Source organism: Ursus maritimus, unplaced genomic scaffold, assembly GCF_017311325.1.
Source record: "Ursus maritimus isolate PB19 unplaced genomic scaffold, ASM1731132v1 scaffold_14, whole genome shotgun sequence".
Lineage (NCBI taxonomy): Eukaryota > Metazoa > Chordata > Mammalia > Carnivora > Ursidae > Ursus > Ursus maritimus.
In genome coordinates this window covers 47,734,926-47,751,383 of record NW_024423786.1, presented here as the reverse complement: position 1 = coordinate 47,751,383, position 16,458 = coordinate 47,734,926, and the positions used below count along the sequence as shown (strand labels likewise).

The 16,458-nt window shown below is 47.6% G+C and overlaps 1 protein-coding gene and 1 long non-coding RNA gene across 2 annotated transcripts; one reads left to right on the top strand and one right to left on the bottom strand.

Annotated features, from left to right (window-relative positions):
* Positions 1 to 1,163: 1,163 nt before the first annotated feature.
* ASF1B (anti-silencing function 1B histone chaperone) lies at positions 1,164 to 9,728 on the bottom strand. Its single transcript, XM_008711713.2, has 4 exons — positions 9,362 to 9,728; positions 4,624 to 4,739; positions 2,747 to 2,923; positions 1,164 to 2,366 (listed from the first exon to the last, which is right to left on the bottom strand). The coding sequence occupies exons 1-4, from the start codon at positions 9,468 to 9,470 to the stop codon at positions 2,160 to 2,162; spliced, it is 609 nt and encodes a 202-aa protein (XP_008709935.1). The 5' UTR covers positions 9,471 to 9,728; the 3' UTR covers positions 1,164 to 2,159.
* Positions 9,729 to 10,551: 823 nt separating this feature from the next.
* On the top strand, positions 10,552 to 11,857 carry LOC121102532. The gene is made up of 2 exons (XR_005834606.1): positions 10,552 to 10,689; positions 11,295 to 11,857. It is a non-coding gene; the product is annotated as an uncharacterized LOC121102532 (long non-coding RNA).
* The last annotated feature ends 4,601 nt before the right edge of the window (positions 11,858 to 16,458 follow it).

Below are 16,458 nucleotides of genomic sequence, written 5' to 3'. Positions count from 1 at the left end.
TTGCTGGGCATCTACCCTGGGCTTGTGCGTCAGTAGTAAAAGCTGGCACTTGTTAAATACATTGCACCACACTCCCATCACGGAGGTACTATTACCATCACTCCCATTTTACAGATGAAAAATCTGGGGCACAGCCAGGCTGAGGATGCCCTTTGGGCAATACAAAGGGAAACTGCCCTCCCAGAGCAGTAAGATGACTCTTTTTTTCTGGGTGCCCTTTTATTTTCATTTATTTTTAAAGATTTTATGTTTAAGTAATCTCTACATGCAATGTGCTGCTCCAACTTAAAACCCCGAGATGAAGAGTTGCAGGCTCCACTCACTGAGCCAGCTAGGCGCCCCTGGGTGCCCTTTTAAAACACAGCCTGAGGTCAGTTTCTCACTACTGATATTTGAGGCAGGGTCATTCTTTGTTTGGGGAGGGGACGGTCCTGTGCGTGCACTGTAGTTTTAGAGGCATCCCATCTCTACCCACTGGATGCCAGTAGGACCTCCCTCTCCTCCACCAAAACCATCTCAGACATTGTTAAACGTGCCCCAGGGGGCAAAGTGCCCCCAGTTGAGAACCACAAAGTAGAAGACCCAAACAGAACAGAACTTGCCGAGAGAGGCAGGGGGCTGGATGACTCAGAGGGGCTAGCTGGTCTCAGGTCTACAAGCCGATTTGCTGCTTTGCCTATAAACTTACACATTCTGCACCCTCTCCGGCAGCTGTTTGCACCCATGTTCCTAGGTCCACCAGTTTCCGGGAGGGAAGAGTCAGGGCACTTCTGTGAATTATGGGGAAATGGCTCACCAGCCAAACCAGTCTACTCTGGTTACAAAGTAAGGTTAAGTAAAATTTAATAAAAGTGTAAAAGTGTTGCTGCGTGTGTCCTTGGAGCACGATGTTAATTTCTTCCTGTGGGTCAAGGTCAAAGTCTAAAAAATCACTGGTTATGCTCTATCCAGAACAGCTGGGTTGCTTAACTTTTGACAAAGAGAAACCCCTCCCTGAACCTCAGTCTGGAGTACAATTATTTAACCAATTAAGACTAGGGTAAGAAGCTGAGCAAGGGGACAAAGGGCAGTCAGCCCACTGGCTGGGGCAAGAGCCCCCTCACCACATCATGAGAGATGGACAAATCTGCCCCAGCACACTTAAGACAAAAGCAGAATCAGTCTAGATGAAGTGCTTTTTATTTTTAGATCAACCAAACATATTTAATATAAAAACCCTTTAATATACAAACTGCAATCACAACAGCATCCACGTAGCAGCAAGGGAACGGGGCGTCATGGGGAGCTTGGCAGGGGGAGAGGTTTTCAGGGTCCCTATGGTTTCCTGTGCCTGCAAGAGCACGAGGTCTTCACAGAGGGCAGATCAAGGCAGGCAGAGGGGCCCTGATGTCAACACTAAGGCAGACCGAGCAAAGCAGACTCCTCCAACATGCCATCTTCCCACCATGGCAGCCTCCAGGAAAGCCAGATCCAGTTAGGAGATGACGGGAAGGTGGTTGTGACTGAGAGAAGAGTCAACCATCATTCCTCAGCCTCCTGCTGAGCACACCTTTGGGAACAGAGTTTTCCAGAGGCTGTTGGATTAAAAAGACCTAAAAACTGTCCTGGGAGAAGGACAGAAATTGTGTCCAAGTGTACCTTCTCACCAAGATTCCTTGCCTGTGACTCCAAAAAGCTGGGTGGATTTGTTCAGAAGTTTGGAAAGGGACAGGAATGACAGAGCCTTTGGCTCAACGGGGCTGGAGCCCTGCCAGGCATCGACCAAGAAAGCCTCAAGGCAGGCCAGGGAGGTCTGTGGGAAGAGCTTCGGGTCAAGTACTCACAGGAGCATGGTGGCACAAAGGCTTACAGGTGGAATTTATAGTGTGTGTGGAAGAGAGAAAAGACACAAGTCACAAAGAATTAAAAACTGAAGTACCTGCTTCTTACAGGCCTGGGCAGTAGAGGTAAGATGATCCTTCTGGGTCAGGGCTGGAAGAGACCTGAGGCCTGCTACTTCCTCAGAGCCACATCTGACTGGCCTGGGTATAGTCGACGGCCCCAAAGTCCTCCAGATGGCCCCCATGGGACTCTCTGGGAGGCCCAGCTGCCCTCTCCAGATGTGCTAGGAGACTGGCCACAGTTCTGGCTGGGCCCAGGTAGGGCCCGGATTCCCGCAGTTAGATGCAGTCCATGGAATTCTCGGGGAGGAGCCCGGGGATGCAACCAGGGAGACCCAAGCCCTTGATGGGAGCACAGCTGAAGGGGAGGCCACAGCCCAGGGCAGGGTCCTGGTTCTCTATGGTCTCTAGCCTGTCCATGTTGTTGTCCCAGTTGATGTGGAAGCGGGTCACTCGGGGGTTCGAGGCCAAGATGTTCCTCTGGAGCTGGGGCAGAAAGAGGAATGTCAACCCTTGTCAGCATGCCCTGTCAATCCTCCCACGGAGCTGGGCACCCAAGCCCCTGCCCCAAGGCCAGGAAGAACAGAGCTTACTTATTCCATCACCATCAACAACTATGGGTAGAACTCCAAGGAGTGCCTGTGTACCATGACTTAGGGCTGAGACCTATCTAATCTCAATTCTGCGAGGCATGCTTCTGAGAAACAAAGACCTTTCTCTCTCTGGTTCTAGCCTGGAGCTGTAAGATCTGAGCATGACTTGAAAACCTTAAGAAGTGACCTTGGCTCCCAGTTCCAATGACTCAACTTCCCCAGGTGCAAAGGAGCCAGCCTGTCCGAAGCAGGAAGTGCAGAGACAGGCCCCACCTGAGAGAAGTCTGGCTTCAGGGGTGGGTTCTCCCGCAGCTCAGGATTGGGGTATTCGTTGTTGACGTAGTAGCCCACACGGATGAACTCCTGTCCATGGTACGTGCAGGTGATGAGGACCACGGTCACACCCACAGCATCAGTCTCAGGGATGAGGGATGGGTTGGGGGCGTCAGCCTAGAGGAAACACACCCTGTGCCTTAGCATTGATCCCACAGCCACACCTCCACCAGTTGACAATGATTTTCAAGCAGCACATATTTACTGAGCCAAAAGTATGGTCTCTGCCAATGGGAGTTTCCAATCCAGTGGGGAAGACAGAATCAATCCCACAAATGCCTGAAAAATGCTCGGTGTGACAAGTGCCACAAAGAAGTAAATGGTGCTGAGGAGTGTAGTGAGCAGGGGGGAGGGTGGCATAAGATAAGGCAGGTAGGTACCATGCCACCCAGGCCCTTTTGGGCCAGTTAAGGGCCTGGGGAAGAGCAAGAATGTTTAGCAGGAGGTAAGTGCTGCATCACTCTTGTGGTCTGTAAAGAAGACTGGCAGTGTGTGGTGCTGTGATGGGAGGAGGACCATTGTGTGAGCAGGGAGAGTGGGCAGGTTACAGTAGTCATCCCAGAGCGTGGACAGCGACTTAGACCAGGAAGGAGAGGACAGAAGTGGACAGATTTAGGGTGTGTTGTTATGGATAGGACCAGCTATATAACTGGCACAAAATGAAACATGGGATCCCTTATTCACAAATTAGTAAGTTTTAGCCAGTGACAGCAGAATATGAGACCAGGTGCTGGGCCCTATGTAGCTGCATGGGCTGAATGCTCAAGAAGCCAGCCCTGCTTGTGGAGTAGATGGGCTTGGCTTGCTGGTGGCCTGGGTACAGGTGGGTGAGGCGTTAGGGGATGGGATTAGGTTGCTTGGACTGGGGTGGGAGCAGCAGATTGGAAGGTAGGTGAGGACTGAGCAGAGCCTTTGATTTTGATGGGCTTGGCTTGCTGGTGGCCTGGGTACAGGTGGGTGAGGCGTTAGGGGGTGTGGTTTTGTTTTTTTTGGTGTGGTGTGGGCGGCGGATTTTGGGGTGTGTGAGGACTGAGCAGAGCCTTTGATTTTAATATCTTTAAATATTTATTTATTTATTTATTTATTTATTTTAGAGAGAAAAAGGGAGAAGGAGAAGGGGGAAGGGGAGGAGGAGCAGAGGGAGAAGAGAATCCCAAGCAGACTCCACACGGAGCCGGATGCAGGGCTCAATCCCATGACCTTGATGATCATGACCTGAGCCAAAACCAAGAGTCAGACGCTCAACTGACTGTGCCACCCAGGTGCCCTGGGGATTTTGCTGCTCAGAATGGCCACCAAGCCTAGTGCTTTGTGCAAGGTGATGATGTGCCTTATGAAGAAAATACGTGTGTTAGATAAGCTTTGTTCAGGTATGAGTTATAGTGCTGTTGGCAGGGAGCTCAATGTGAATGAATCAACAATAATACTAAATAAGGTGTCTTTCAACATAAACACACATAAGACAAGACTATGTACTGATTGGTTGCGAATAGGGCTTGTAGGAACCTAACCCTGTATTCTTTCAGGGGCAATGGTTCGGTATTCACGAATTCACTAATGCAGCATTCTCAGCGACCTTACAGAACGTAACTCCAGTGAATAATGAGAATCAACTATGAATCAGTGGCTCGTGGTGACAACTATGACACAAAAGAGGAGGCAGGGGGGATTTATGAAATACTTCTAAGAGATCAGACAGTTCTTGAAAGCAGAGCCAGAATCTCAACCTCAACTTTTGATCCCTGAACCACACTGTGTGCTCTCAGGCAGAAGAGGATGTCTCTAGGTGTTGAGGCCTCAGGCCTCGTCTTTCTTACCTGAAAGATGAACATGTGTCTCCCCGCTGGGACAGGCCCAACTAGCACGGAGTCTAGGATTTGATCAAATTCCTCACTCTCAGCTGAGCCAACATAAATGATCTTCCACTCCAGATCTGTAAGGACAGGTGGTATTAAGGATTTGAAATGGCTGGGCAGCACGAAGGCAGGAGAAGTTCTTCTCATGTGAGTTGTAGACAGATCCTTAATATATTGAAAGATTTTTATTCTCAAGAACACCTGACATCAGCTGGGGACTAAGTGCCAGGCATCACAGACCTGAGCACTGCAGTGGGCATGAAACTCTACCTCTGTGGGGAAATTTCTCCCGTGAGCCTAGCTTTGCCAGGCAACCTTAACTCTGCATCTCAGGGAAACTCGGGGATCTCAGAGCCTGCGGGTGAACCGTATGGCAGAGGTTGAATTAGGAGTCACGTGACGGAGGCGTGCTGAGGAGGGAACAGTAGGGAATTGGGCCATTTCAGGGCCCTGCCCACTGGGTGCTGGGATAGGAAGCAGCATCCTCTTTCACACACAGGGACCAGTGCCACTGAACTGAATAGATCCCTCGACAACTGGGGCAGGGCAGCAGATTCCAATCCAGCAGGAGAGCCAGCCGGCAGGAGGGGGAAGACAAGGCCACTGGGGGAGCCAGCCAGCCCCCGGGTCTTCCAGTTCTGGCACCAACTCATGCCTACTCTCAGACATTTGGGTGACAGTGACTCAGTCAACAAACGTGGCATCGTAAGGTGATCCTCTGAACCCCAACTCTCTTGCATCTCATCCAGTAGGGGGATCTCATCTCTGAGTAGGTAGTTCCAGCAAGGTGAAAGGAAAAGTGCTTAAGGAGACCCTGCCCAGCAAGCACAGGAAATTCCCAGTGACCGCTGCCTCTTGCAGGAGGTCCAAGTGTATCAGGGGCAAGGTCATGCTAGTACAGGGGAGCTTGGCAGGAGACCTGCAACTTATTTTAGGTTCTTTGAAATTACACAACCTACAGCTCCAGCAGCTGGAGGAAATTTCACAAGCTATGAGTTTCACAGGAAGCAAACTGTTGTTGAAGTGGCCCTGTTTCTTGGTCCAGTGTCCCACACAGGGCATCCAACTTGGGAAACACTGCTATGCTGGGCCACAGCTACGGAGGTTTGTCACCCGAGCTCTAACCTCTTCCTCGATACACTGACTTCCTGTCCCTTTGCAGTGTCACCCAGGCCTTCTACCCAAGGACTCTAGCAGGTCTGTGGCATAGAGTGACCATCAGGCTCACCAGGGTTCAAATCCCAGTCTCTTACTATTTGCAGGGACGGTTAAGTTTATGGATTTATCTTTGTGACAAGGAGTGACACGACTAGACAGAACACGTTTCTGGGTGAACAAAAATCAAGCTGGCTCTGTCCTTACCTTTCTTTTTTTTTTTTTTTTTTTTTTTTAAAGATTTTATTTATTTATGTGACAGAGAGACAGCCAGTGAGAGAGGGAACACAGCAGGCGAGTGAGAGAGGAAGAAGCAGGCTCCCAGCAGAGGAGCCCGATGTGGGACTCGATCCCGGAACGCCGGGATCACGCCCTGAGCCGAAGGCAGACGCTTTAACGACTGCGCTACCCAGGCGCCCCTGTCCTTACCTTTCTAACACAGTTCTCTATTTTGGTAGCTTTCCTCCTGGCCTTCCCCGCCCCTCCCCCACCAGTGGAGTCCCATTATGTGTGCGTTTAACTAATGGGCTGGGGGGAGATAAAAAGGGAGCCAAAGGAGAGCAGGCCCTGTGTGGGCCACAGGCACTGGATGTTCAATACCGTGGCAAAACCTAAACAAAGGCTGGTGTGGGTGCTGCCCAGGAAAACGCACTGCGCCAGCAGCCAGGAAAATGGGCCACAATGGCTCCCTCAAGAGGGGCCGAAAAAGAAACCAGAGAAATGACCAAGGACCATAGAGAAATACTGACTCAAGGGGTTAGAGGAGCTGATAAAGTCATCTACGGAAGACAGCAGATGCTTGAAAATAAGGACCTACAAACTGGATCATCTTAAACTTGCTGAGCGTTTTAAGCAGAAGCATACTTAAATGGCTCTGTTTTTTTACTATAACCATTTTTAGAAGTGGGAGGTGGACTGTACACACGTAACACGGTGTACCTAACTTTTCAGGCAATTTCAGGGGTAACTTGACAGTATTCAATTTTGTCTTTATGTCCTAACTTTACAATCGAACAGTTGACAACATGCTCCTCCACTACATACGAAAACAAAACCAAAACTAATACCCTGATTAAAGGCATGTAAAAATTCATCGTAGTTGAACTAGCTGAAAGTTTCCCACCTTAAAACAAAAACTATCTAGTAGGCTTTTTTCCTGTTTATCATTTTGCCTTTGTTCAGAATCATATAGATGAATCTTGGCCTGACCACGGTGTTAGCGGTGGGACAGAACATCTGGTCCCATGACTTATTCAAAGAGTGGCTGTTGAATTTCTCAATGAAAGAGAGGAAAAACACACCTAATGTATTAAATGTGGACCCATGCCTTGGAAGCATGTATTTTCAGTTGCCGAGGAGAAAAAAGAACCGAAGGGGCTTGAAGCCCTTGGGGAACAGGGTCAGCCACTGATTGGGGTTTGGGTCTTTTGTCGGATCTTCAGTTGCCAGTGTCAAGGTAACAAGACTGAGATTTCTCCAGAATCTGAGAGACTTCTAAAGCCAGGCCCCCTCCATCTGTTTGGGAGGCAGGAAACGGATTCTCTCTGCTCCATGGGAAGAAGGCCAGGAAGAGGCAGAAAGCAAGTTGGCAGGTCAAAGTCATGGACAGCCCTAGGGGTAGAACCAGAGTCTGGATTTCCAGGCCAGAGTTTGCTTTCCAACTTGCATTTCTCTGAGCAAAAGCTTTATTGTCTGGGTGTAATTAATAATAGCACCCCCTTCATTCTCTTTTGAGAGTGTTTTGATGTGGAAATAAGTTCTGTGGTCAGTATTATTTATGTGCCACTTCTAAAATAAGGGATGAATTCTTTCTTTCCCAGTTATGGCAAAGGTCGAGAACTCTGGACTTCGAGACAAACTCTAGTGTCAATGCTTCTACAGACCTAGCGTCAAGACTTCTACTTCTATGACCTTGGGGAAGTCATTCCATTTCTCTCTATTAAAAAATAATGTCCAGCAGGTTGACTTTAGACTTTCCTGCTCTGAGTCTCTAAACAGATTAGTAAAGTAACAGTGCAGAGGTTTTCCTAGGAATAGAAGTACTAGATAATGACTATGCAACCCTTTTTAAATGCAAGCAGCACAAACAGGCTGTTTGAAACCTGATCTCTTGCCTTCTGGGAACTGTGAATCCCTTAACCTATTAGCTCCTTACATCTCCTCCTGGCTTTAAAATTAAATTCTTATTCCACAGTGTCATTCTACACTTTAATTATTTATTTACACCCTGCCTTGTTCCAAAAAGGATTTAGCTGGGCTTATTCTATAGTTAGTCACAAGTAGATTCCTTAATTTAAAAAGGAGAAACTGGGAGAGACTGATCTATTGGCCCAGCCGAACACACACATCTCAAACTGCATCAACCCCAAACTAATCCAAGCGGCTGGCTTCCCGCACAAACCAGCCACCTACCACTGAGAGGCGCTAGTTAGCACGCCATGGCCTCACAGATCTCCAGCTCCTCAGCGGCTGCCTCCTCTTTAACCACCAAGTGGAGAATCTGTCTAATGGAGTACTTCCTCCTGAAAGGGGTGCCAAGAGTCCCTGGGCAACCTTACATTTTCGATTTTTATAGACCTTTACTTGAAAGGTCTTTCATTCTTTGTGGTTCCTGACTTCTCATCTGTGAGATGAGAGACATGCCCGCCTTTACAACACAGAGATGAATAAGTACATCTGTGAAAGCACCTTCGAAAAGATGCACAAAAAGTTCTGACCTCCCAGCCGATTGTTTGAAGCCAGACACGATCATGGCTTAGGCTGGCCCACCCACCCCCAAGACTGGGTCAGACCATCAAAAGTGTTGAAAGAATTTCTGGAATCTGGTGGGCAGACAGTGAGAACCGGCTGATGCTTGCCTGGTTATGCCACCCTTCAGATATGAGTGTGTTTATCGAAGCACACTGACAGGAAGGAGGAACAGGAGCTGGGAAGACCAAGTTACCCTGAAAGACTGGAGCTGGAAACCTGCCATGCCTCCCCAAGTGGAGCTCAAGAGTGGAAAATTGGGGCCAGGCTAAGGAGGTGGGAAGCCAGGTTCTAGAGGGTACGTGCTTTGGGGGTAGAAAACAATCAGAAGTGGGTAGGGGTGGGGTTGTTTTAAATATCAGCCAGGTGGGGAGGGGATTACTGGGAGACAAATGCGGAGATCGGGGCGAGTAAAGTCTTGCCACGGGGGAAAGGGATTTCAGAGATAAAGGCTGACGGAGGGGCTCCGCTGGGAAAAAGGAAGGGAGGCTGGGGAAAGCAGGGTGACTGAAGGTCTCTGCAGGTTAAAGAATGGAGACTGAGGTCTTTACACAGAAAACAGGTGCCCAGGAGGAGCTCCACAGAAAAAACGGGGATGATGGTCTTCACGGGGGAAACGGGAGTAACCCTGGGGAGGGGGTCGGGTTGGCCATGGGGTGTCAGGGGTAGTCTCTACAAGGAGGCTGCGGCTGAAGGGGAGGGAAGGAGGGAGATCAGGGTTGGAAGGGCTTGTTTTACAGGAGAGGTCGGGGTTGGCCGGGGGGGAGGGGGGATCTCCACACAGGCCCAGCCTCACCGTCCGCCAGGGCCTCATTGCACTCGAAGCTGATCTCGAACCGGAAGGGGCTGTGGAAAGGGCTCGGATTCTCCAGCACCGCCACGTTCAGCACAGAAACCTTGGCCATCGCCTTGCCGGACTGAGGCAGAGGCCACAGCTGGAGCCGAGCCCGCGCCTGAGTCCTCTGTGGTCAGCGGGGTAGAGTTACCCAGAGCCGCTCCCGCCTCTTCTGTCCGCCGACTGAAGTGCGTATTTGGTCCGCGCGCCTCCTTCAAATAGTCGGCCCTACCCTCCGGCCAATCACCGTCAACGCTCTCCGGCGGCGCGAGCACACCCTCAGCCAATCCTGGGGCGCGGGTCGGCGCGCGCCGAGACGCCCCGGGCCAATCCATGGAGCACCCTCTCCGGGCTGCGCAAGGAAGGCGGAACCATTTCTTGGCTTCTTTGGGTGCCCACAGGAAACCAATCCCCAGCGTCTCCGACTCGGATGTCTAGGGCAGGGGTGGGCGGAGGCAGAGCGCGAGGCTCATTTTGGCCAATCCCGAAGGTTCCCGCACCGGCCAGGCCCGCTTTTCGCCCCGCCCTGCCGGAGGCCGCATCCCGGCGGAGGGCAGCGCCGCCAACCGCCTAGCGGTGGCGCGCGGCGCCCGCTTAAGAGGGCGGGAAGGGCGGTGCTGGCGCCCGCAGTGATTGGCAGGCAGGCGTGTGGCCGGGCTGATACAGATTCTCTGAGAGGTGATTGGCTAGGTTGGTTGCGGGGCGGGAGGAGAGGAATACTTAGCTGGGGATTGGCCGCAGAGGAGCGGAAGTCGGCTGTCGGCGTGCTTGAACCGTGTGTGGAGAGGAAGGAGGAGTGTTTGTAGCCCCGGCGTCGGTCAGCAGGTGAGCGTTTTCGGCACCTCCTCTAAGGGGCTTCCGGCCCCTCAGGCCCAGCGGCGGGGGAGTCCGTAGTGAACGTTGTGAACGTTGGTCATACTCCTGAGGGGAAACGGAGCGGCGCTCACGGGGCGCGCTGGGGCCGGGGCCCCGGGAGTGGGACCTGGTTCGAATCCCGCTCTCGCCTCCTCGAGGGCCGCTGGGAGGTTTAAGGTGGGCAGCGCCGTCAGGGGGAGTCCGGCCTCTGCCACTATCTCCCCTCCCGGTGAACGGGGCCGTTGAAAACTGACGGACTTGACTCGTGACTGCATAATACAACCAGAAACTTCTGTCTGCACCACTTCGCCGGGGTCGGACCGCCGTCGCGCCCTGCCCGGGAGACTCCAGCGCCTCTTGCACCCACCCTCTGCTTCTACCCGCGACCAGTGGAAAATTAATGCGAGCCACATTTCTCGCTTCACATTTTTCTAGTAAGCACATTAAAAAAAAAAAAAAAAGTAAAAAAAAACAGGTGAAATTAATCTTAATGTTATCTTTAACCCAGTGTAGCCAAGATCTTATTTCGACACGCGAAGGGTGTAAAAAATACAAATGAGAGATCTTCCTTTCTTTTAGTAAGTACCAAGGCTTCGAAATCCCGTGCGTTTTACCGTTGCAGCTACATTTTCATCGGAAAGAGTCGGTCTGGCTTTAGGTTTCATAAAATTGAGAGTTGAAAATGTAGGTTCACAGGCCCACGCCGTCTGTTCCCAACATACAAGTTTTCCAGGAGCTCGACTGCACGTCGTGTTTTCAGTGTAAGCGTTAATCAGAATTCAGTGATGGGGAAAGTTCTGTGCTGCAGTGGCACGAACTGCGTGCAGGTGTTTATGAGCCCCTGTGGCAAGTGGCTGCTGTTTTCTTAGACAGTGTAGGTGTGAAACAAATTGGATCAGCCACTCTTAAATAGAGTGGTTTTCTATTCTCGGGATTAGAATATTGTCTTCGAGACTCTGCATGCTTTGTTTCCTACTACCACTCCCTTTTCTCCAAACCCAGCTTCAGTTCAGCCAAACTCTCTTTTGGTGCCTTACAGATCTGACCCGGCATTTCCGGTGCGGAACCTCCACCCAGAACCTCTTCTCCCGGCTCTTGGCATGACTGGCGCCTTCTTGTCATTCAGGTCTACCTATTCAAATGTGCTTTTCTCAGAGAAGCCTTCGCAAGGGTCCCCTGGCCACTGTTGAGACTCATAGAGTGTAGGCCTGAACAGCACCAGTTCAAGCCACTAGCGTTTCTTACCCAGCCACCTCTGTGGTGTTGGTACAGTTGTAAGGCCTCATGATGCTAGGTATTTTTTTTCTTTTTGTATGTCTACATTTCACATTAAGTTAAAAAAAAATGTTTTGTGGTTAAAAATATTGACCGTTGTTTTTCCTTTGAGATGATTTGGCTGCAAGAAAATCCCCATTTATGATCAGCTATGATTTCTTGGCAGTCATTGGGCATACTTGTGAATTTTTGTGACTGAAAAAAATCTAATTTTCAGATTATTTCCAAATGTAATTCAATTGTTTACATGAATACTAAATTTAATGATGAATGAAGTTGCCATGATGTTGTTTTCTAGACATTTAATTAAATATTTATTCATTCCAACTTCGTAGTTTTCTTTTTGCATTGTGGAACTTTTCCCCACCCCACCCCCTGACCTTTTCATACACCCTGAGAAGCTCATCAGCCACAAACATGTCTTTGGTGCTAATGAAGAAAATGGCTTTCTTTCTATAATGAGTACTCCATACAGCTGGCTGAATAATCTTCAGTTGTAAACCAGATCGTGTCATTACCCTGCTTAAAACCTACAAAAGCTGGGGCGCCTGGGTGGCACAGAGGTTAAGCGTCTGCCTTCGGCTCGGGGCGTGATCCTGGTGTTCTGGGATCGAGCCCCACATCAGGCTCCTCCGCTGGGAGCCTGCTTCTTCCTGACCCACTCCCCCTGCTTGTGTTCCCTCTCTCGCTGACTGTCTCTCTCTCTGTCAAATGAATAAATAAAATCTTAAAAAAAATAAAATAAAATAAATAAAACCTTCAAAAGCTTATCATACTTAGAATGAAACCTAAGATCTTTACTGTGGCTTATGAGGCCCTGCACGGTGACCTCAGCTGACCTCTCAGGCCTCATCTACCAGTCTTCCTCTTGTCGCCACTCTCCAGTCTTGCTGGCTTTATTTACTGTCTTTCAGCACACCAAGCTTATTCCTGCTGCAGGGCTTTCTTTGCACTTGCTGTTCCCTGTGCCTGGAATGTGCTGTCTTTAGACAATGCGTGGCTGTCTCGTTGTCATCGTTTATGGTTCAACTCAAATGTCCCCCTCAAGCGTTCCCAGGCCACCCTAATTTAAAGCATCCCTTCCTTAATCGTATCACCCTGTTTTATTATCTTAGTAGTATTCAGTCCAGTACTTAAATTGGTTTTAGAGTGTACATATCTCTCATCATCCCTCAATAGATTGACAACCGATTGAGGGTAGAGATCTCTGCTGCCTCACATCGACTTCTGAGTGTATTTAAAAGAATACATTCGAATAAAGGGCTTAATATAGTACCTGGAATGTGAAAAGCACTCCATGACATGAACTGTTAGTACAAAGTGATAAGGAGATAAGTGTTTATTCTTCCTACGTTATATTTCAGGTGCACACACATTTGGAAATGTAGAAGAAATGCTACAACAAAATACATTTTTACCCATTACCCAGCTTAAGGAGTCAAACATTAGAGAAGCAATTGGAAGGTGTTGTGTACCCCTGTCTCAAACCTAGTCCTTTCCTCTTTTCCTCAAATTTAACCACAATCCTAGATTTACTGTTTGTTTTTCTGTGCATGTTTGTACATCTTTATATACATGTGTCTTTAAACAATATATAGTATTGTATATCATGTCCTACAATTTTATATAAATCTGTGCAAAAAAAGTTACCATTCTAGGCATGAGACTGCTGTCTTTAGAAAGGCCTGTTTGCAAGGTTGGCCCTTGACTGGTCTCTAGGAACTAGGATTTCAGGAAGGTTCCTGTCATCCCGTAAATGATAAGAGTGCCTCATGGTGCCTAAACTGTACAATGTGGTTTATGTTGAATACCTTCTTTCCTTCTGGAGTCTGGAATTTTGGTACTTGACCAGCCCCCAATAAATACCCTGGGCATTGAGTCTCTAATGAGCTTCCCTGGTGGGCAACAGTTCACACGTGTTGTTACAACTTTCTGTAGGAACTAAGTGCATCCCATGTGACTTCACTAGGTGAGGATTCTTGAAATCTTGTGCCTGGTTTCCTCTAGACTTCACACCGTGTGCCTTTTCCTTTGGCTGATTTTGCTTTGTACCCTTTCACTGTAAGAAACCATAGCTGTGTGCTATATGCTAAATCCTGTGAGTCCTCCCTAGTGAATCATTGAACCTTGGATGATCTTGGGGACCCCTGACGCAGTAGCATACCGGATATATACTTACAGCTTGAGGTAAGCAAGGCACCTATGGCCCAAAATTTAAGGAGGCATTCACTCTCGGGGTCACACGAGTGTCCAACATATACCTGTACAACCCTGAGGGTGAGTGCCTCCTAAAATTTTCACTCTATACACCCTGCTTTCTTCACTCTAGTCCCAGCCATTACCTTTTAAAACTTTCTTTTTTTTGTCCAGTGTAATGTTTTTGCAGTTTATCTACACTTACATGCATGTAACATTTTTCACTGCTATAGCCGTGCTGTCTGATGTGGTAGCAATTTAGCCACTTGTGGCTGTTTAGATTTCAATTAATCAAAATTAAATAAAGTTCAATTCCTTAGTCCCTCTTAGTCACATTTTGTGCATTTAATAGGCACCTGTGGCTAGTGGCTACCACATTAGACAGCATGGGTAGAGAACACTTAATGGTCACAGAAAGTTTTCTTGGACAGTGTTTACTTATCCATTTACCTCTTGCTTGATATTTAGGTTGTTTCTCATTTTCTGCTCTTACAAACAGTCCTTCAGTGGTCACTGTTATATATGTCTCCTTGTGCACACACGTAGGAGTTTTCCTAGGATACATATCTAGGAATTTAAATGCTGAGTTATGAGAATATCCACCTACTAGATACTGCCAGTTTGTGCTTCAAAGTGATAGTTGGCAGTTCTTAGTCCCACCAGTAGTGCTGCTATTGCTCAGTGTCCTTATCAACACTTGGTACTGTCAGATTTTTACATTTTTGTTTTTCTGATGGGTGTTCATAAGTGGTTTCAGTTAGCATTTTTCTATTACTAGTGAGATTGAGCTGTTTATATCTGTTTATTGACCATTTGTCTTCTGTGAATTGCCTCTTCATATCTTTGCCCATTTTCCTGCTGCATTGTTATATCTTAGTACAGAAGTTCTTCTTACATCTCATACTTGCCTTTTCATTTGGTTGGTGTCTTTTGATGTTCAGGATTTATTTTTATTATGTTAATGTCATAAGGGTGATCAATAGTTTGTGTTTTTTGTGCTTTGCTTAAGAAATCTTACCCTGAGGGGGCGCCTGGGTAGCGCAGTCGTTAAAGCATCTGCCTTCGGCTCAGGGCGTGATCCCGGCGTTCCGGGATCGAGTCCCACATCAGGCTCCTCTGCTGGGAGCCTGCTTCTTCCTCTCTCACTCGCCTGCTGTGTTCCCTCTCTCTCTGGCTGTCTCTCTGTCACATAAATAAATAAAATCTTTAAAAAAAAAAAAAAAAAGAAATCTTACCCTGAGGCTGATAAGATATCCTACTGTGTTTTCTTTTTTTCTTCTTCTTTTTTAAGGATTTATTTATTCTAGAAGGAGATAGCACAAGCGGGAGGGGCAGAGGGAGAGAAAGAATCTCAAGCAGACTCCCCACTGAGCACAGAGCCCAACATGGGACTGGATCCCATGAGTCTGAGATCATGACCTGAGCCAAAACCAAAGGTCGGGCGCTCAACCAACTGCACCACCCAGGCACCCCATCCTACTGTGTTTTCTTCTGGAAGTTTTACTTTTCATGTTTAGCTTTTAAAAAATCTACTTGGAATTTATTTTTGTTTATGATGTGAAGTAGGACTGTGATTGAGTTTTTTCCAGACAGAAACCAGTTGTCCCAGTTTCTTTTACTGAGTAGTTCAGTGGTTTTCAAAATGTGATCCCCTGCGGATCCAGGAGATAAACTATTTTCATAATAATTCTAAAACGTTACTTGCATTTCTCATCAGCACTGTGTTGTCATGCCCCTAGTGTTACAGAAGCAATGGTTGGGTAGAACTGCTGGTGCCTTAGCCGGAAGTCAGTGCGGTATCCCGACAGTAGTAGTAATTGTCATTTATTCCTTATTGTTACTACACATTCGATGTTAAAACAATTCCACTTAAGAGTGTCCTTGAAGCAACAATGAAAAGTAGTAATCTGTGTTAAAACTTAGCCCTGGGGCACCTGGCTGGCTCAGTCATTAAGCGTCTGCCTTCTGCTCAGGGCGTGATCCCAGAGTGCTGGGACCTTGCGCCACGTCGGGCTTCCTGCTCTGCTGGGAGCCTGCTTCTTCCTCTCCCACTCCCCCTGCTTGTATTCCCTCTCTCGCTGGCTGTCTCTCCCTCTGTCAAATAAATAAAATCTTAAAAAAACCAAAAACCAAAAAACTTAGCCCTGTGAGCAAGTCTTTCTAGTATTCTGTGTGGTGAAATGGGAAGTTTGCATAGAGCACTTTATTGCATGCTGAAGAGTGAGGTAATGCACTTGTACAGTTGTTTGAGTGGAAGTGGAACTGGTGACTTTTTTCATGGAATAATATTTTTACTTGAAAGAATGACAGACTGCAGTTACTCAGGATATTTTGTGGCTGTTTTCTCAGAAATGAATGAAGTGAACTGGTCACTTCAAGGACGACTGATGGTTTGTTGCCAATGATAAAATTCAAGCCTTCCAGCAAAATTGTCTTTGGAAAAACTTATTCACTGTCAGCCTGACAACTTCTCAATATTTAAAGATTTTTCTGATGAGATCAGTGGTGATACTACAAAGATGATTTTAAAAATACTGTATAGTGAAATGTAGTAATTCAATAGATTAGTATTTTCCAATAGACCAATGGGTTTCAATGTAACAGTGTGATAAGTTAGTTCATTGATACAGTTTCATATTCCTCATTATAATTAACTTGAACATACTACTACTTTTTGAGTTTTGGTATAAGTAACAAAGTAGAATATCCCCAATTAGCTAAAAAGGATATAG

Bases quoted from the DNA above. Each gene is read 5' to 3' on its own strand.
- ASF1B (XM_008711713.2), bottom strand. From the start codon at position 9,470: ATGGCCAAGGTTTCTGTGCTGAACGTGGCGGTGCTGGAGAATCCGAGC. The intron at 4,740-9,361 runs GTGAGGCTGGGC...CTGTCCTTACAG, and splicing joins CAATGAGGCCCTGGCGGACG to ATCTGGAGTGGAAGATCATT. The intron at 2,924-4,623 runs GTAAGAAAGACG...TGTTTCCTCTAG, and splicing joins GACACATGTTCATCTTTCAG to GCTGACGCCCCCAACCCATC.